Genomic DNA, 18,456 nt, shown 5'->3' on the forward strand with positions numbered 1-18,456 from the left:
AACCACCCAGCTAAGCCACTTCTGGATTCCTGACTTACAGTAACAGTTTGAGATAATGAACATCTACTATTGTGTTAAGCTGTTAAGTTTTGGGGTGATCTATTACGCAGCAGTAGATAACTAATACAGTGGTCTATCACATGAGAATCAACTGACTAAAAGCAGACTCTTCCTCATCTCACAACTCCCAGCAAGGAGGCTGTTATAGAACAATAATTGGCTCTGCAAGGAGACAGAGACAGATATAGGTTCACATTCTATTTTTCATTCACCTGGTATGTCACTCTTAAGTTACTTAATCTGAGCCTCTCACTTTCATTGTTAAAATGAAACTAATGACCTTTACTCCAAATGTTATTATGGATAAATTGCTAGAGACAGAATGTAGAATAGTGGTTACCAGGGACTGGGGGTAGAGAGAAACGAGGAGATACTGTTTAATGGGTCCAGAGCTTCAGTCTGAGATGATGACAAGGATCCGCAGATGGATATAAGTGATGGTTGCACACTATGAATGTACTTAATGTGAACGTACACTCAAAAACGGTTAAAATGGTAAAACTTAGGTTATGTATTTAACCACAATTTTAAAAGAAGGTTATTATGGAGATTAAATGAGGTAACACACGTAAAACACCAGCACAGTGCCCAGACTTGGCAGATGGTTAAAAAAAGTATTAACGTCTTTTCTCTCTTCTACCTACATGTCCAATGCAGGTTGCAACTTGAGACCAGCTCCTGGATAAATGTACTTAAGAGGGAGCCTGCTTTAGTATTTAAATATGTTGCCTCTCTCCCTGACTCTGTAGTGATGAGGTGCTAAATTTCTAGATTTTTTTCTCAAGTGACTCTTCCAGTTGCCTGGTTGGCATGAGGTTTGAGCCATTGCCCAATTCGGATTCAAGGTTTCTCCATATAGCCTAATTGGAGACTAGCTAGGAGCCTGGGTATTCAACAGCATTTTGAATAATTATTTTCTCTTCCTATTCAAATCCCATTCTCATTCTCAGAAATATTCCAGTAATGTACCCTTCTCCATTCCCTCAGTCTTTAACTTTTCACACAGGTGCTCGCACACAACTATACCCCACAGCTTTTACCCTTCCTTCCCAAAGCTTATCCCTCTTCATGTATTAGATTAAGTTATATAAAACTGCCAACTTGGGACTTCCCTGGTGGCGCAGTGGTTAAGAATCCGCCTGCCAATGCAGGGGACACAGGTTCAAGCCCTGGTCTGGGAAGACCCCACATGCCGCTGAGCAACTAAGCCCATGTACCACAACTACTGGGCCCACACTCTGCCACAAACAGAAGCCACTGCAATGAGAAGCCCGCACACTGCAACAAACAGCAGCCCCTGCTCGCCACAACTAGAGAAAGCTCGTGCACAGCAACGAAGACCCAACACAGCCCCCTTTGTACGTCAAGGATTTCAAGAATTAAAACTGGGGTTGCCAGGTGCTTTCTATAAAGGGCCCTACAGTAAATTTCTTAGGCTCTGATGGCCATACAGCCTCTGCTGTAACTATTCAGCTTTGTGGTTATAACTCAAAAGCAGCTATAGCTAATACATAAATGAATAAATGTGGTTGTGTTCCATGAAACTTCATTTATGGAAGGTGAAATTTTAATTTTATGTAATTTTCTCAAATCACAAAAAATTTTTCTTTTGTTTTTCCGTAACCACTTGAAAATGTAAAAACCAATCTTAGATCATGGGCCTTACAAAAACAGACGGATTTGGACCATAGGCTATAGTTTGTCTATCTCTAAGTTAGATGATGACTAAAGAACAAGTCTGCTACAACACTGGTTAAATACAGAGTGGTTACAAGAAAATTTTTAGCTTTTAGATATATATATGGCTTTGCAGCTTGTAGGTAAAAAATAGAGAATTCAGTTTTACCAAATTCTTAGATACATAAATTATTTGATTTTGCTATGCTGGTCACTAAAGGGTCTTTACTTATACAAAAGGATGAACAAGTATAACCAGTGGAATATTTCTGCACAGATTTTTGCCATTCTATAACTGAAAGTTAACAGGTGCTAATTCTCTGTTTGGAAAGAAAAATTTAAAACATTGCTATCTTTCACTTTCATAGTGTACGGTTAGAGATAAACTTCTTAAGGCATGATGGCAAATAAATCATCTTACGAGAAATTAGTGAATAGGACAACTGCTACGTTAGAATAATTTCAGTTTTTACCTCCCCAAACCATATACTGTAGATTATTAATCATCTAAATGAATAGTAACTAATTAGATACATACGGGATGTTGGAAAGATGCAGAGTAGCTGATGGTGGAAAAATATTCTGGAAGTTTTTAGAGCCAGGCTTTTTAAAGCGATGCAAAGGACTATTGCTAAAATCCTTAGTCAGACCTTGGTCTTCTTGTCCCTCTCGAGGAAGCTGAACTGCTTGATGTTTGGACAGTGTAGCACGAAGCACTTTCCCATAAAGTCTCTGACCACTCAGATGGTTCATTGCTGGTGCATAAGAAGAAAATAAGGAAAGTCTGGGTACTAAGATAGTCTCTGTAAAACTGTCTATCATAATTCTTTTTATTTAGTCATTTAAAAAATTATACTGTCAGTTTGAGGGCTTAAAAATGGTTTTAAATTTAAAAACTCTTATATACGAAAATGTATTAAATGACTCTGTTTTTCTGTAATGAAAGAAAAGCAATACAACAAAAAGTAACTATTTTCCTAGCAGAGTGCTAGGAAGTTCCAGAATGCCTGAAACATACCACATGTTCAGGAAATGATTATTGAATAAATTAGTTTAATCTCAAGTAAATTTTTTTTAAACATCTTTATTGGAGTATAACTGCTTTACAACGGTGTGTTAGTTTCTGCTGTATAACAAAAGTGAATCAGCTATACTATACATATATCGCCATGTCTCCTCCCTCTTGTGTCTCTTTCCCACCCTCCCTATCCCACCCCTCTAGGTGGTCACAAAACACCAAGCTGATCTCCCTGTGCTATGTGGCTGCTTCCCACTAGCTATCTATTTTTAATCCCAAGTAAAGCTTTTTTAATAAAAAATGTGAGTAATAATATTTCAACAGCCACTATAATAATAAACGGTGAGATTGTAGAATGACACTTTCTTGAACCATCATTATGAAGTATTCCCAAACTGTTATGCCATGCAACAGTTCTAGAAAACTTAATTTGAAAGGAAAATAAATAAGCAAACAAACAAATAAAATGAAAGAAAACAAGTCATGTTTATTAGTTTAAAGCTAATGGAAAAACCCTAGAGTCAAAGCTCTAAACATCAACAATATATTCAAATAGATAAATGAACTTCAAAGAATAATAAATATTTTAAAATCTTAAAATATAAGCAGATCCAAATAATAATGGAGATATTAACATAAGGAGGTACTCTTCCTACTAGCCATAAGTTTATTTTATAGGAAAATTCACATACAAAAGGGGCAGGTTATCATTATTATTATTAATCGTTAGTACCTAGCTGAGCTTGATTTGCATCTGCCATCTGAACCAATGCATTTTCTTTCTTATTAAACATTATCTTCACTCGATGTACATCACCATATACTCCTAATTAAAAAGACAAAACAAAACAATTTTTTAATGCTGACTGTGTAATGTTCAATTAACTTTACTAATATATTTAAAGAAAGCTTCTTTTCTCATACTATATGCTTTCCCTGGGCAATTTCATACAAATGCTCCCAAATTTGTAATCTCTTCTATGTTCCAGATTTATTAATCTAGTACCCCCGTTCACCTGGATGTCCCATAAACACTTCAACTGATTCACCTGCTCTTTCCTGCACCCTCCTGTGTTCACTAACTCTGTTGATAAACAGTACCATCATGCACATATTTGCTCCAGTCAGACATCTGGGAGTCATCTTTTGACTTACCCCTTTCCTTAGACACTTACACATCCAGTCAACTACCAGCACTCATTGATTCTATGGCCTAAATATCTCTCACATTTGTCCACTTCTTCCCATCCTCACTACCATCAAACCTATTATCACCAATTCACATCTGGACTATCATCATAGCCTCCTAACTGATCTCATTACATCCATTTTTTCTATGCTAGTGTTCCTCAAAGTGGGTCCCGCATCCCCAAAAGCAGGCAAAATGATTCACTGGGGTGTGGGAGGAAAATAAACTTTTACTTGTACTGATTTGTTTATATAAACCAGTATGAAAAACTACATTTTACTAATTTTCAACATATAGAAGAAATTATATACAGAAGTTTCTACAATATGAAGGGCATTCTCTCATTTTTAAAATTTAGTGTATTAAAATATATTGCAATTTATGTGGAACAGGGTATCACCAATATCATAAAAATAAGATCTTTAAACAGTAGCATCATTACCATACTTTGTAATAGGATGAGAGAATGACTATGACAATCTTCAAGGCACACAAAGGAGTATTGGTTATCTTGTGGGCAAGCCCCTAAGAGCAACTAAACTTAAGAGATGAATGGTAGTTTTAAAATTAAAAAAAAAAAAAAGACAAGTATTCCAAATTTGCTGCCCTTTTCAGAAATGACAAGTGGCTGAAATAGATACTCTGTAAAAAATAACACACAATTTGTTCTTTAAGCTGAGGGTGATATTTTTCTAAATGAGTGAGAAATTAACTACTTTTGGAAAGAAATGTGCTCTGGCTATTAAAGAGACATGAACATTTAGCATTAATAAATGATTTTGTTAATGAAAATTACATAAATGTGTCCTGAATAAAAACTTTTACAGCAACTGCAAATGAGTATAATGTTTCTCTGTGGGCTGATAGAGATATTCTAAAATTGGACTGTGGTAATGGCTGCACAACTCTATAAATTTACTAAAAATCACTGAGTTGTACATCTGAAGTCAGAGAATTGTAATGGCTGTAAATTATATCTCAAAAACGCTGTTAAAAAAACCTATTGCCGGGCTTCCCTGGTGGCACAGTGGTTGAGAGTCCGCCTGCCGATGCAGGCGACGCGGGTTCGTGCCCCGGTCCGGGAAGATCCCACATGCCGCGGAGCGGCTGGGCCTGTGAGCCATGGCTGCTGAGCCTGCGCGTCCGGAGCCTGTGCTCCACAACGGGAGAGGCCACAACACTGAGAGGCCTGCGTACCGCAAACAAAACAAAACAAAACAAAAAAACCTATTACCCACTCAAAAAATTTGAAACAATTTTCCATCCTCTTAAAAATTCTTCCACATGAAGAGTGAGTTTTAACCCCATTATGCTAATGTTAACAGTTTTCAAGATCAACTAATTTAACAAGAGGAAAAATGGAACTTTTCTAGGTAAAGTACAGCAAAATTTAGTGGATTAGACTGAAAAATTAGTATCATAATTATTTAGTACAGCAACAATGAAACACTTCCATTCAAATCACCTATTTTTTTTTTTTTTTTTTGGCCGTGCCCATGCAGCTTGCGGGATTCTCAGTTCCCAGACCAGGGACTGAACTTGGGACCTGGCAGTGAAAGCACTGAGTCCTAACCACTGGACCGCCAGAGGATTCCCTTGCATATCTTTATGAGGTATCTTTTTCATTTATGACAACCATTAAGATCAAGTACGAAAATAAAGTGAATTTAGAATCAGTTCGTGGGATACTGAACCAAAATGAAAAAGGTTTTTGAAAATAATGAAGCATATTAAATCATACTTCTCACTAAATGTTAATAGATTTTTATTTTTAAAAGTGTCATAAGAAAAATCTTTAAAATATTAAATATCACTTCATTGCTCTTATATTTGTTTGTACATATTATACTAAAGAGTATAGTAAAAGATGGATGAAATTTATGAATAATTAATCATATATAGATTAGGAGTACCTGGCTAAATATTTTTTTTAACTGAGAGGCACACTATTGGAAAGTTAGGGGATTATTTTTATAATCAACATCTCATTATGCCTCTCTCCTGTTTAAAACTAGTCAATGGATTCCCACTGTTCTTAAGTTAAAAACGAAGTTCTTTAATATAGCTTATAAGCTCTTAATGGCCTTGCCCCTATCCATCTGCCCAGCTTCAACATGTCTCTCCCTTACACTCTTCATTGAGCTTCCTTCATTTCTATGTTACACGAGTTCTGTCTCTCACTGCTACTATCTGTGAAAGGACATTTGCCCTCCCTTTCTGCCTGGCTAATGTGTCTTCATTTTTCACAAGTCAGCTTAACTATCATTTCTAATGGTACATCATCTTTGATTCCCTCAGCTAGGTTAGGTCTCCTAGCTGTATGTTCCTATTACAGTCTCTATTTCCCTTTTTATAAAATTTTGTTGTAACTGTAATCACTTACTGTCTTCCCTGCTATTCTATCCTCAGTGTCAAACACACTAGTAGGCACATAGCAGTAATAAGTATTACTGAATGATGCAATATGCTCAATTCACATCATAGATAATATAAAAAACAACAACAACAAAAATTACTTACCAAATAGGATAAAAAGTCCATGTGGTGTAATAAGCTGTTTGAAAAGGATAACACAAAATATCAGTGTCTAAGTAAAAGTTTTAAGTAAGTTTACTTGTTCAAAGCACTGACTTTTTTACATGCTGCTTCTGTATATACTAGTGATGAATTTTAATAAAAATTCTTAAAATAAACATTTTCATTGAATTTAACTCTAGGTCAGAAGCTACAATACCTCCTCCTGAAAGACTTTTTACATATAATACTTTTCAACTCACATCAGGATTAAGATTGGTGACAAGTAGAACAGAATTTCCCGGTATACCACCAGCCCCAGGAATGGCCATCCTTCCAGTGACGGCAGAGGAGGTGATTGCGAGAGGACCAAGAGCTCCGGGACCTAGTCCAGCTGGGACTGACAGACCTTTTGAAAACATCAAAAGCATTTCATATTCTAGTTATCTGGAGAATTACAACACTTAATACAACTTAAGTAAATAAATGAAGACAAAAGCAAAAGTAGAGAAGAAAATGTTTCAAAGCTACCGTAAGGATAACAAAGGTCAGTTTTCTGCCCTCCAGAGTCTGTCTGGAAGTAGAGCGCTTTATTCGTTGATGTTATCATACTTAGTACTTTATTATTTATACAGTGCTTTGCATAGCAACCAAATTCACTGGCCTTAAAGCCATTAGGTTTTTCAAAGGGTCTATAACTACAAGTACTCCTTCTATTTCTTAAAACAAATATATTCCAGCACATTTCTCTAAAGTAGATGTTATTTTCATATTGACTTCTACCATAAAACCAGATACATATTTTTGTAAAAAGTCCTTCAGCAGAAGTCACATATGTGCATGCTAGGTAGTAATGCATGTTCTAAAATTGGACTGTGGTAATGGCTGCACAACTCTGTAAATTTATTAAAAATCACTGAGTTGTATACCTAAAACAGGTAAATTGTATACATACATTCTGCATGGGGAAAAAACATTTTGTAACCTTGCAAAACATTATTACCATCAAGAACAAATTTATAGGATTCAATATTCTTTTGCAGCAAGAATTTTCAGAGCTCTCTACTCCCCCAGATATTTCAGAACTACTGAAAGTTCTACAATACTGGAATATTGACACTATATACTATACCTAAAACACTACACTTCCTCAGAATGTCCCACTATTTGTATTCTCAGCTTAAAAATTATCTAAGATAAAATCTCTAGTTGATATAAAATAAACCAGTTATTTAATTTATTGATCCTTTAAGCTCAAAATTCCTTATAATAGACAGAGCCTGGCCAGTTTATCACAAATCATGTAATTAAATTGCAATATAGTTTACAATCATACTATTCCGCTTGACAATCTAAGGAAAGTTATTATTACCATCATCTTGCTGAATTTTAAAACCGTGCACATCACCTTCTTAGGGTGGATGCTTTTCCATGAAATCTATACTCAATAGTCTTTTGCATGACCTCTTCCCATGCCCCTGCAACTTCTGAATAACTTCCTTAAGTCTATTATATACCGCCAACACTACACCTTAGCTACACTGTAGGGTACATACATGTGTGTATGTGTATATGTACATCCCCCTGCTACACCTTAAAAGTCTTATCAACTCAGGAGCCCTCTTTACACATTTTTTCTCTTTCTTAACATCTAATACAGTGTTTTATACATACAGTGTGTAGAAAGAAATAACTAAAATGAGGGAAACCATATATCACTACCTCCAAATGTATAAAAATTAAACTTTTGGGAGCTTCAAACACATAAAAACAATGTATAATGCCTTCATTTTAATGGGATAGGTAGAATTATTCACTTAATTAAACATACGTTAAGATGTCTTAAAACCACCAAAAACCTAAAACTTAAATGAACCTCAACCTTTTAAATCACTCTTTTCTTTTTAGTTAACTTCATCCTCTCCAGTGAAGAGAGCAGTTAAAATTCCCAGAATTAGAAAGGCAGGATACAAAGATTATTGCCAGAAAGCAACTATGTTGCAATTTAAAATAGTTATATTCATAAATCACCTGGAAGCTGTAAAAAGGTACTGTGTAGACTAGGCTTAACACTAAGCCACTCTTCTTTCTAATCACCAACCTCAAGTGTATTCTTTAAGCACCAGCAATAAAATCATAAAGTATTTTTTTCTCCTCCTTAAGTTATGATCAAATTCATTTTGTTTACTATTTGGAAAAGAGTCAGAGAGCCATTATCAAAGTATTAACCGATTGCTATCTCTTAATTATTTCTATTACTTAAAGAAAAAAATATATTTTTTTCCTGAAATAAAACAGCATGCATACCCTCTACGGTAATCTTCTAAACCCATTAATCAAAAAAACAAAAAAAGAGGATTTACAAATAAGTTTAACAGTAAATGTTTATTAATTCAAATGTTTGCTGACTGCATACTATGTATTAAATGCCATCAAAGGCATTTAAGGACACAAAGATAAATAACACACAAGTCTGTTTAACATGTAATTGATAAGCTTATAAGCAAGCAGTTCATATATTTTGTATAATAACCAAAAAGGCAAATCAGAGATTATTAATATAGTCAACCTATAGTTATCTGTGCCAATGGCAAGTATAAATGATGCAGAATATATAAGGGAATTTTGGAGTTGAGAATGGAACCAGAGAGAATTATTTATAAACGCAAGGAAGCTGTGCATCATATATTGTACATGAGCCACTTCTATGACTGAAACACCTAATGCTTTTATTATAAATCCTTCAAATATGGTAATACTTTTCATTTTGATAAGTTCCTGGAAAATATAGACCATCATTAAGAAATCATTTCAAATTCAACTTTAGAGTTAGTCACCTGTAGCTTGAGGAAATCCAATGGCTGGGGCAAATCCAGCAGCCCCTGCATATGGTGAGGAAATTATTCCTGGTGCACCTAACGGGGAAGAGAAGCTAAAATAAATATACTACCTTCTATAAATATGGTTATAGCAATATAAAATGGCTATATGAAGGTGTATTACTGATAAAGAGATTCTGTTACAGAGTAAAGATTTGTTCAACAGGTGATCCTTAATGGTAAGTAAAGAGCCTCTGCCACTTTCAGAGGCTAACCCCTTTCAACTGGGTTCAAGGTTCAAGAGTACAGCTAAAATATTATTTAATTTTGAGTTATTAGTTTGCTACTTAGTTTTAGTTTATTTAGTTTTGTTATTTAAGTTGATATTCTTGTCCTTATTTAGAGCATTGTTTCTATGCAAAAATCATCAAATACTTATTAAATTGTACTGTACCTGGGGGGTACTGTGCTGACAAAAAGAAGTATGAAATAAAAATCCTTGCCTTTGAGAGGCTTTACAAACTAAAAGTATGAATTACAGGAGATTCACAGGCTGAGGATATATGGGTTTAAATACAAATATACTGTAAGTGGTCTAAGAAGAAGGGATTGCAAAGGATTACTGTGACTGTTTGAAGGTCTCTCAGGAGGTAAAACTTGAGCTGGACATTCAGTAAGTGAAAAGCAGTGCTTAGTAGTGTGCACTGGATGCTAAACAAAAGCTGGTATTCCCTCTCCTTTTCGAAGCCTGGCGACTGTGAACCATCAATAAAAACAAGAGTTAGTTCCAATGGAGGAGTCAGTACTAGTAGGAAAACAATTTGGTTTGGGACAAGTTAAGGTTGAGGTGATAGTGAGAAACTCAAATGGGAATGCCACAAGTGGAAATGAGGGGGCAAACTCAGAATTTCTAACTATTACAAGACACAGATTTGTAAATCATCTATATAGAAATAAGTGTGAAAGCCATATGAATGAGAGCTCCGCTAAAAAGGGCACAAGGCAAGAAATGAAGAAAGCTAAAAATAGAACCTGGGAGTATTAGTACACTTAAGTGGTGGAGGAAGGAAGAGGAACATTCTAAGGAAAAGAGAAAAACCTTAGAAAGCAAAACAAAACAGTGAATTATAATGAATTATAGTCCCTCAGGATCTAGAGACATAGAGTTTTAGGGGAGGGGGCCTTCCATAAAAGTCAAAGAGAGTGAGAAATGTAAAAGGTAAACAATAGTCTTAGAGCAACAGTGAGAAGCTAGACTGTAAGAGTCAAAGGGAAGGTTTTGGGGTTTTTTACCCTAATGATAGGCTGATATGCATATTTATAGGAGGAAGTATGTAGGCTACATTTTCCAGAGGGGTTAAAAGATCATATAAGTTTATTCTCTTCATTTAAGATAATTATTTAACAGAATTTATTAAATATGTAGCTGTGATTAAAATAATTCAAGAAAATACAGTCATTGAGAGACTTCAGGGACAGAGCTAGCAGAGAGAACCAACAATAAATGAAGACACAGATAATGAGAATAACTGACAGTGATGAAATAAGAAGGGAAACATATATTTATTGAAAGCACATTAGGAGGCAAGCATTCTTCTAGTGCTGAGGAAGCAATGAATAAAGCAGACAAGAATCTCTGCCCTTGCTAAACTTACATTCAAGTAGGCTCAAGATCATAGGTAAAATGAAAACAGAAACAGACTCACAGACTTAGAGAATGAACTTACGGCTACCAGTGGGGAAGGGTGGGGGGGAGGGATAATTAGTGAATTTGGGATTGACATGTACACACTGCTATATTTAAAATGCATAACCAACATGGACCTATTGTATAGCACAGGGAACTCTGTTCAGTATTATGTAACAACCTAAATGGGAAAAGAATTTGAGAAGAATAGATACATGTACATGTATAACTGAATCACTTTGCTGTACACCGGAAACTAACAAAACACTGTTAATTAACTATACTCCAATATAAAGTAAAAAGTTAAAAAAAAAGATAGGTAAAATGATTCACTTTCATAACAGAAATAACTATATTTAAGGCATAAAGGAAGACTTATCAGAGAGGGTTCAGTACAGGTATAAGTTATCGCGAAAATTTACACTAGAAAATTAAACATAGGAAGAGATATGGTAGGGATTCCCTGGTGGTGCAGTAGTTAAGAATCTACCTGCCAATGCAGGGGACACGGGTTCGAGCCCTGGTCCAGGAAGATCTCACATGCCGCGGAGCAACTAAGCCCATGCGCCACAACTACCGAGCCTGCGCTCTAGAGCCTCCAAGCCACAACTACTGAAGCCCAAGCGCCTAGAGCTCGTGCTCCGCAAAAAGAGAAGGCACCGCAATGAGAAGCCCATGGACTGCAACGAAGAGTAGCCTCTGCTCACCGCAACTAGAGAAAGCCCGCGCGCAGCAACGAAGACCCAGCGCAGCCATAAATAAATAAATTTTAAGATATATTTTTTAAAAATAAGAAGAGATACTGTAGATTGTATTACTGTTGCCAAGTATTCACTTGACCCTTCCATGTAACTCTGGTCAGTCATGTGACTTGCAGTGTCTCCTGTGGGAGAAGCATACATTTCTATGCAACACCCACCGCACTCAGTCATGTGATAGGAACACACGGACAAACAGGACATAAACTGCCTCTATGCAGAAGCTTTAAGAGGCATTATGGGTTTACACCAGCTCTCTTATTTTTTTACTCTCTGCCACAAGAATGCCATGTCTCAAATGCAGTGACACCTTCAGCCTGGGCCCTCCATCAAAAAGACATGTGAAGGAAGTTTGCAAAAGCTGATTTGCAGCTGATTAAGTGTCAGTCATGTGAGAGGAATAAATGTTAATTGCTGTAAACCACTGAGATTTGTGGCAAGGGCAAGGGACCTACTTTTAAAACAAAACAAAGAGACTAATACAAATGGCTATGGGGTGGGGGGTATGAGGCAGAAGACTTGTAGTAGGTTTTAGAGAAATGAGGAAAATTCTTGAGATAACACTCACTGAACATTAAATAGCAATAAATGAAAGAATTGGCAAACAATTACCAGGGTCAAATATTAAATAATTGTTTCCAAGTAAAATATGATTAACAAGAACATTTGTTAATACTTGACAAAAGAATCATTTGCAAAGTTTCTGTAAATCTACATTCCTCAAATAAGCAGAAACAGAAACATTTTAGCAAAGTAACCAGTTAGGCAATGGTTTACACAAACTTTTAAGAAAAAGGTTTAAGATTCGCATAACTAAGAATACATATTTTACATTTGGAAAAGGTACTACCACAACAGCAATTAAGGTAATACAAATGAAGAGATAACATTTTTACCTATGAAATCAGTTTATCAGCCTTATTTATAATAGCAAAGCCCTAAAGAAACAAGCTTAATGTCTAAATTGAAGAATTATTATATAAATTATGAGTCACTAGACAAAATACAGAGCCATTTAAAATATTACAAAGAGTATGTACTATGTAAAAAAAGCACAACTATTTTGTTTTTCAAAAATGCTGGTACAGTAGCAGACTAAACTTTTTGAGTAACTCAAAAAGAAAAAAAGTAGAAAAAGAAATATCTAATTGCAAAAAAATAACTGCAAAGATTTCAGACATTGCAATTATCAGATTTGATTTGATTTGATTTTTAAATAGTATGTTTTAAGAAATAAAAGCCATACTGAAAAATATCTGTAGGGAAGATACTTAAAAAAAAAAAAAAGAACCAAGTATCAATAAAATTTCTAGAAATAAAAAGCACAACTATTGAAATCTAAAATTATCAGACAAATTTAACAACAGATTAGACAAAGGTGAAGAGACCATTAGTAAAATGGAAGTCCCTAAGGAATTACTTAGGATGCAGCTCAGAGAGATAAAGAAATAGAAAATGTGAAAGAAAGTTTGAGATACTCAGAGTAAGAGAGTATAACAGGTCTAATCAAAATTCCAGAAAGTAAGAAAAGAAACAGTGTGAAGGAGAAATATATGAGAAGATCATTTCTAGTACCAGTAAAAGACAACAATCCACCAAATCAAGAAGCTTTTTGAGCTCCAGGTAGAAAAAATAAATCCTTAAACAGACACATCATACTGAAACTGTAGACATCAAAGATGAAAAAAAAAATCTAAAGAATAGCCAGAGAGAAAACAGCAGTAATTAGGTTGACAGCTGACCTTCCAAGAGCAACAATGAAAACCAGACTATTGTGTACTGATTTCTCTAATACATTGGAAAAACAAAACAAAACAAAAAAAACCTGTCAACCTAGAACTCTATATATCTTTTAAAACTGACAACAAAATAAAGACATTTCTGGGGAAATGAACACTTCAAACATGTTAACATAGACCTTCCCCTTAAGAGAATAATAAAAGATATCCTTCCGGCAGAAGGTAAGCAATCCCAGATGGCATATCTGAGTTGCAAGAAGAAATGCAAGGCCTTAAGAGAGTTATATATGGCTTAATCTAAATGAATATTGATTGTATAAAATAATTAACAAATTGAAATGTTAAAATCTAAAAAGTTTTAAACATAATAATATCTTGAGTTAGGAGGAGGTAAGAGAGGGTAAAAGGAGTTAAAGTGTCCTAAAGTTCTTATATTATATAAGAAAAGATTACAGGTATCAATTAACTCTATATTTTGGTAAAATAAGTATGAAAGTTAAAAATCCTAGATGAAAATACAAAACAGTGTTAAACTTCGAAAACAGTAGTGGAAAAAACCAAATAATAAATAAACATTAATTCAACAAATATTTTTTGTGTCTATTTTGTGTCAGGCACAAACTAGAGAAGAAAAAAAACTACCTTGGTGAAGCTTATTTCGACTGATGAAAACAGAAATAAACAATAAACACAGTAAATAAGTTAACTGCATACATAAGAAGGTGATAAATACTACTAAAAACATAGAACAGAAAGAATCAGGAGTACTGAGAGAAGGTTGGTCAGGGTAGGTCAAAGAAGGCAGCAGGAGCAAAATCTGAGGATATCTGGGAGAAAAGCCCTCCAGGAAGAAGGAATAACTAGTGGGAACAATCTGGAGGTAGGAACATACCTAACATGCTTTAGAGGGATGTCAGTTTGGTGGGCAAAAGGAGCAAGGGAAGAACATCAAAGGAGATATATCAAAAGAGTAAAATTGAAGTGGATGGTATAGGGCTTGCAATCCAATGTAAGGATGTGGGCATTTAATACTCTGAAAAAAATGGGAGCCTTTGGAGGGTTGTCAGCATTAGACTGAAATGATATGACTTATTTCTCTTTTCTAATTTACATGCAATAAACTGTACAAGTACAAAAGGCAACTCATCTGCTTTCTGTCACTAAAGATTAGTTTGCATTTTATAGAATTATATATAAACAGAATCATATACCAGGTGTTCTTTTTTATATGGTTTCTTTCATTCATAATAATGTTTTGCCTGGCTTCTTTCATTCAACATAATCCTGTTGTCCTTAACGATTTATTCCTTTTTATTGCTGAATAGTACTTCATAACATCGATAAACTACATTTTGTTTATCCATTCACCTGTAATAGAATATTTCCAGATTTTGGCCATTACAAATAGAATTGCTATGAATGTTTGCATACAGGTATTTGTGTGGACACTAACTTTTTCACTTCTCTTGGGTAAATGACTAGGTTATATTGTAGGTGCACATTTAACTTAAGTAACTGGCAAACTCTTTACCAAAGAGTTTCCTAAATTTTACATTGCCATCAACACAGTATGCTAGTAAAAGATGCTCCACATCCTTGGTACAGGAAACTTTTTAAACTCTAGCTATTCTAGTGGGTATGTAATAATATCTTACAGTAATTTAATTTCCATTTCCCTGATGACTAGAGATGCTGAGCACCTTCTCATGTGTTTACTGCCATTCATATACCATCTTCTGTAAAATATCTTGTCAAATCTTTTGGCCATTTTTTAATAGTTTGTTTTCTTATTACTGAGCTATAAGAGTTCTTTATATAACTTGATATAACGAATTTGTCTTATATATATGTGTTGCAAATATTTTCTTCAATGTCTATAGCTTACCTTGTGGTTTTCTTGATGGTACCTTTCAATCAGTGAAACTTTTAAATGTTGATGTACATACAATATATAAATTATTTCCTTTCATGGTTTGTGCTTTTTGCGTTTTACCTAAGAAACTTTTGCATATCCCAAGGTTACAAAGATTTTCTAAGTTTTTTTTTTAAATATAAGATTTATTTATTTGTTTGTTTTGTTTTGGCCGTGCCACACAGCATGGCATATGGGATCTTAGTTCCCTGAACAGGAATCGAACCCACGCCCCCTGCAGTGGAAGCTCGGAGTCTTAACCAGTGGACCACCAGAGAAGTCCCCTCTCCTATGTTTTATTCCAGGAGTTTTATAGGTTTAAGTTTTACATAGAGGTCTAAGATCCATTTCAAGTCAATGTGTCAGTATGGTGTGAGATACGGATCAATGTTTATTTTCTTTCCAATATGGATAACCACCTGTCCAAAACTACTTGTTGAAAGATTTTCCTTTCCCTATTGAATTTTTACACTGGTAATTTTGCTCAAAATCAACTGAGTACATACATGTGGGTCGATTTCTAGACTCTATATGCTGCTCCATTAATTTATCTAACCTTTCAACACTATCAAACTGGTTTGACTACTGCAGGTTTATATTAAGCCTTGCATTTATTTCCTTTCACTATTTTAGATACTTTTCCATTTCTATGCAAATTTTAGAAGTTCAGTGCATCTTACTAAAGTAAGAGAAAAATTAATTAGAGTAGAGAAAGAAATAGAGTTTATCAAGGTAGCTGAATATGAAATCAAGAAACAACAACACTGCATTTGTGTATTAGTAACAATTTAAAAACCAAGTAACAGTGATGGCTAAAACTTACAGGGCACCATTCTAAACTCTTTACGTATATTAGCACATTTAATATTCCTCACAACTCTTACCTGTTAAATACTATTATTATGTTCATTTCACATATAAAGAGACAAAAGTACAGAGCAGTTAAGCAATTTGCCCAAAGTTACACGGATGATAAAGACTGGTCTAGAATTAGAATCTAAAAAGTATGGATCTTAGGAATAATTCTAACAAAACATATGCAAACCTTTATGGGGAAAAGTCACCAAACTTTACTCAAAGACGCTAAATAATATACAAATGAATGGAGATATATACAATATTCAAAGACTGGAAGACTCTATTGTAAAGGTGTCAATTATCTTCTAAGTGATTTATAAAGTCAATATAATCCAATCAAAACCCTAATAGTGCTTTTTTTCCCCTTTGAGGACTTGAAAAGCTGATCCTAAAATTCCTAAGTGTAAATGGTCAAGAATTGCCAAGATACTCTTGAAGAATAAGTAAAGAGACTTAACTCTATCAGATATTGAGACTTGTGGTAATGACAAAAAGAAAGACAAATAAATAGACCAATGGAACAATGCTCAGAAAACTACTCATGCATATATTAACCTCAAGTTAATGGTATGTGTTAATTCTGAAACTACTTTTTGTGTATTATAGGATTGAGCAAATAATATGTTGAGGCTAATGGAAACTAGATTTCTCATTCTTGAAGAAGGGAATCACCAATATGAAAAAAAGGGTGCTGAATTGGAATTGGAGTTATCAGTTAAAACTTGCGGTTTTTAAAACCGCAAACATGCACACACACGCACACACACAGAGAAATATATTTATGAAGTACACATACACATATATCCTAGTCATGCCCATTTAAAGTTCCTAGAAGCAGTGACACCCTATTAGCAATAAGCACATATAATGTCTTGATACTGATTTCCAAATACTATTTCCTACTAAAAGGAACCAGGGCTCATTGGAGTAACAGCTGACTGCAGTGTTAAGGCAGGGAAAGTAAAGAAGATCTGAAACATCTTCTGCCAGAAAGTAAGGAAGTGTTCAAACAATGATGAAGGTATGTCAAAAGGCCACAGAAGCTAGTGGCCACTGGCCAAATCTGGGAGAGTTTGAACATAAAATGAAAAATGATACTATGAAATTATTACCCATAGAATAAAATAAGAACCTACAAGTTCATATTAACACAAAAAAATAAATACAATGAATAGTAAATATGCCACAGAGAGCTAATGCACTGTATAATACAGACAATATTATACTAAAACTGTGTAATGTGATAAATATCACTACAACTGAATCATACTACAATATATAAATACATAAAAGTAGCACATTATAAACCTTAAATTCACACGAATTTATGTAATAAAAATGAATGAATGGAGTGTTGGTAAGAAAAAAGTTCTTTATAATAAAATCCCAGCTAATAAATGAGAAGGAATGACAGAATTAGCAAACCACCAATATAGCAACAACTACCACAGTAACAACTAATTTAAGCAATGGATGTTAAAACTAAAGGGTGAAAAGTCATAAGAAACAGGCTATTTTTATAGTCTCAATGTATCCTCCTTATAAGGATATGTTGTTAATTACAAAGAGAAAAACAGTAACTTTACAGGGAAGAAATTTGGCAGAAACCACCTTAAGTGATCAAGGTTAATATCACCAGGAATAGGATAAAGTGGCATTATGTGTCTCCTGATGTAATGAAATGAGAAAGACACAACATTATTTCAGCCAAAAAACCAGACATGTATGTTGGGAGAAATTCTATTATATACCCAACCCTGAACTCTTCTAAAATTTTAAAGGTCATAAAAGACAAAGAATGAGGAAATGTTCCAAATTAAAGGACTCTCAAGAAACATGACAAATAAATTAACCTGATACTGAGAAAAATTTTCATATGAAGAACATTATTTTCACAACTGGCAAAAATTTTAAAAGGTCTATGGATTAGATATAATAGTATTGTGTGAATGTTAATTTCCTGATTTTGATAACGGTATTTAGGTAAGAATGTCCTTGCTCCTAGAAAATATACAGTGAGTATTTAAAAGGGACACCATGCTTGCAACTTATTCTCCAATGACTCAGAGGAAAAAACAACAACAACACACACACACACTCACACTCACACACGCATATAAACAGAGAGATGATAAAGTAAATGTGGCATGATGTTAATAACTGGGGAATCTGAAGGATATAAGGGAATTCTTTGAACTATTCTTGCAACTTAAAGTATTTCAATA

General features: G+C 34.4%; 1 protein-coding gene across 6 annotated transcripts in view; it reads right to left on the reverse strand.

Moving 5' to 3' along the window:
- PTBP3 (polypyrimidine tract binding protein 3) overlaps positions 1-18,456 on the reverse strand; it is a 101,544-nt gene that overhangs the window by 6,254 nt on the left and 76,834 nt on the right. For all 6 annotated transcript variants that reach the window (XM_089913594.1, XM_022579031.3, XM_022579030.3 and 3 more), the window contains 5 exons: positions 9,296-9,373; positions 6,722-6,867; positions 6,465-6,498; positions 3,489-3,581; positions 2,276-2,492 (listed from right to left, as the gene is read on the reverse strand). In XM_089913594.1, the coding sequence (XP_089769720.1) occupies positions 2,276-2,492; positions 3,489-3,581; positions 6,465-6,498; positions 6,722-6,867; positions 9,296-9,373 (568 nt within the window). The remainder of the gene's footprint in view (positions 1-2,275; positions 2,493-3,488; positions 3,582-6,464; positions 6,499-6,721; positions 6,868-9,295; positions 9,374-18,456) is intronic.

Source organism: Delphinapterus leucas, chromosome 6, assembly GCF_059928025.1.
Source record: "Delphinapterus leucas isolate spDelLeu-1000000601 "Yukka" chromosome 6, BTC_Dleu_Yukka2, whole genome shotgun sequence".
Taxonomy (NCBI): Eukaryota; Metazoa; Chordata; class Mammalia; order Artiodactyla; family Monodontidae; genus Delphinapterus; species Delphinapterus leucas.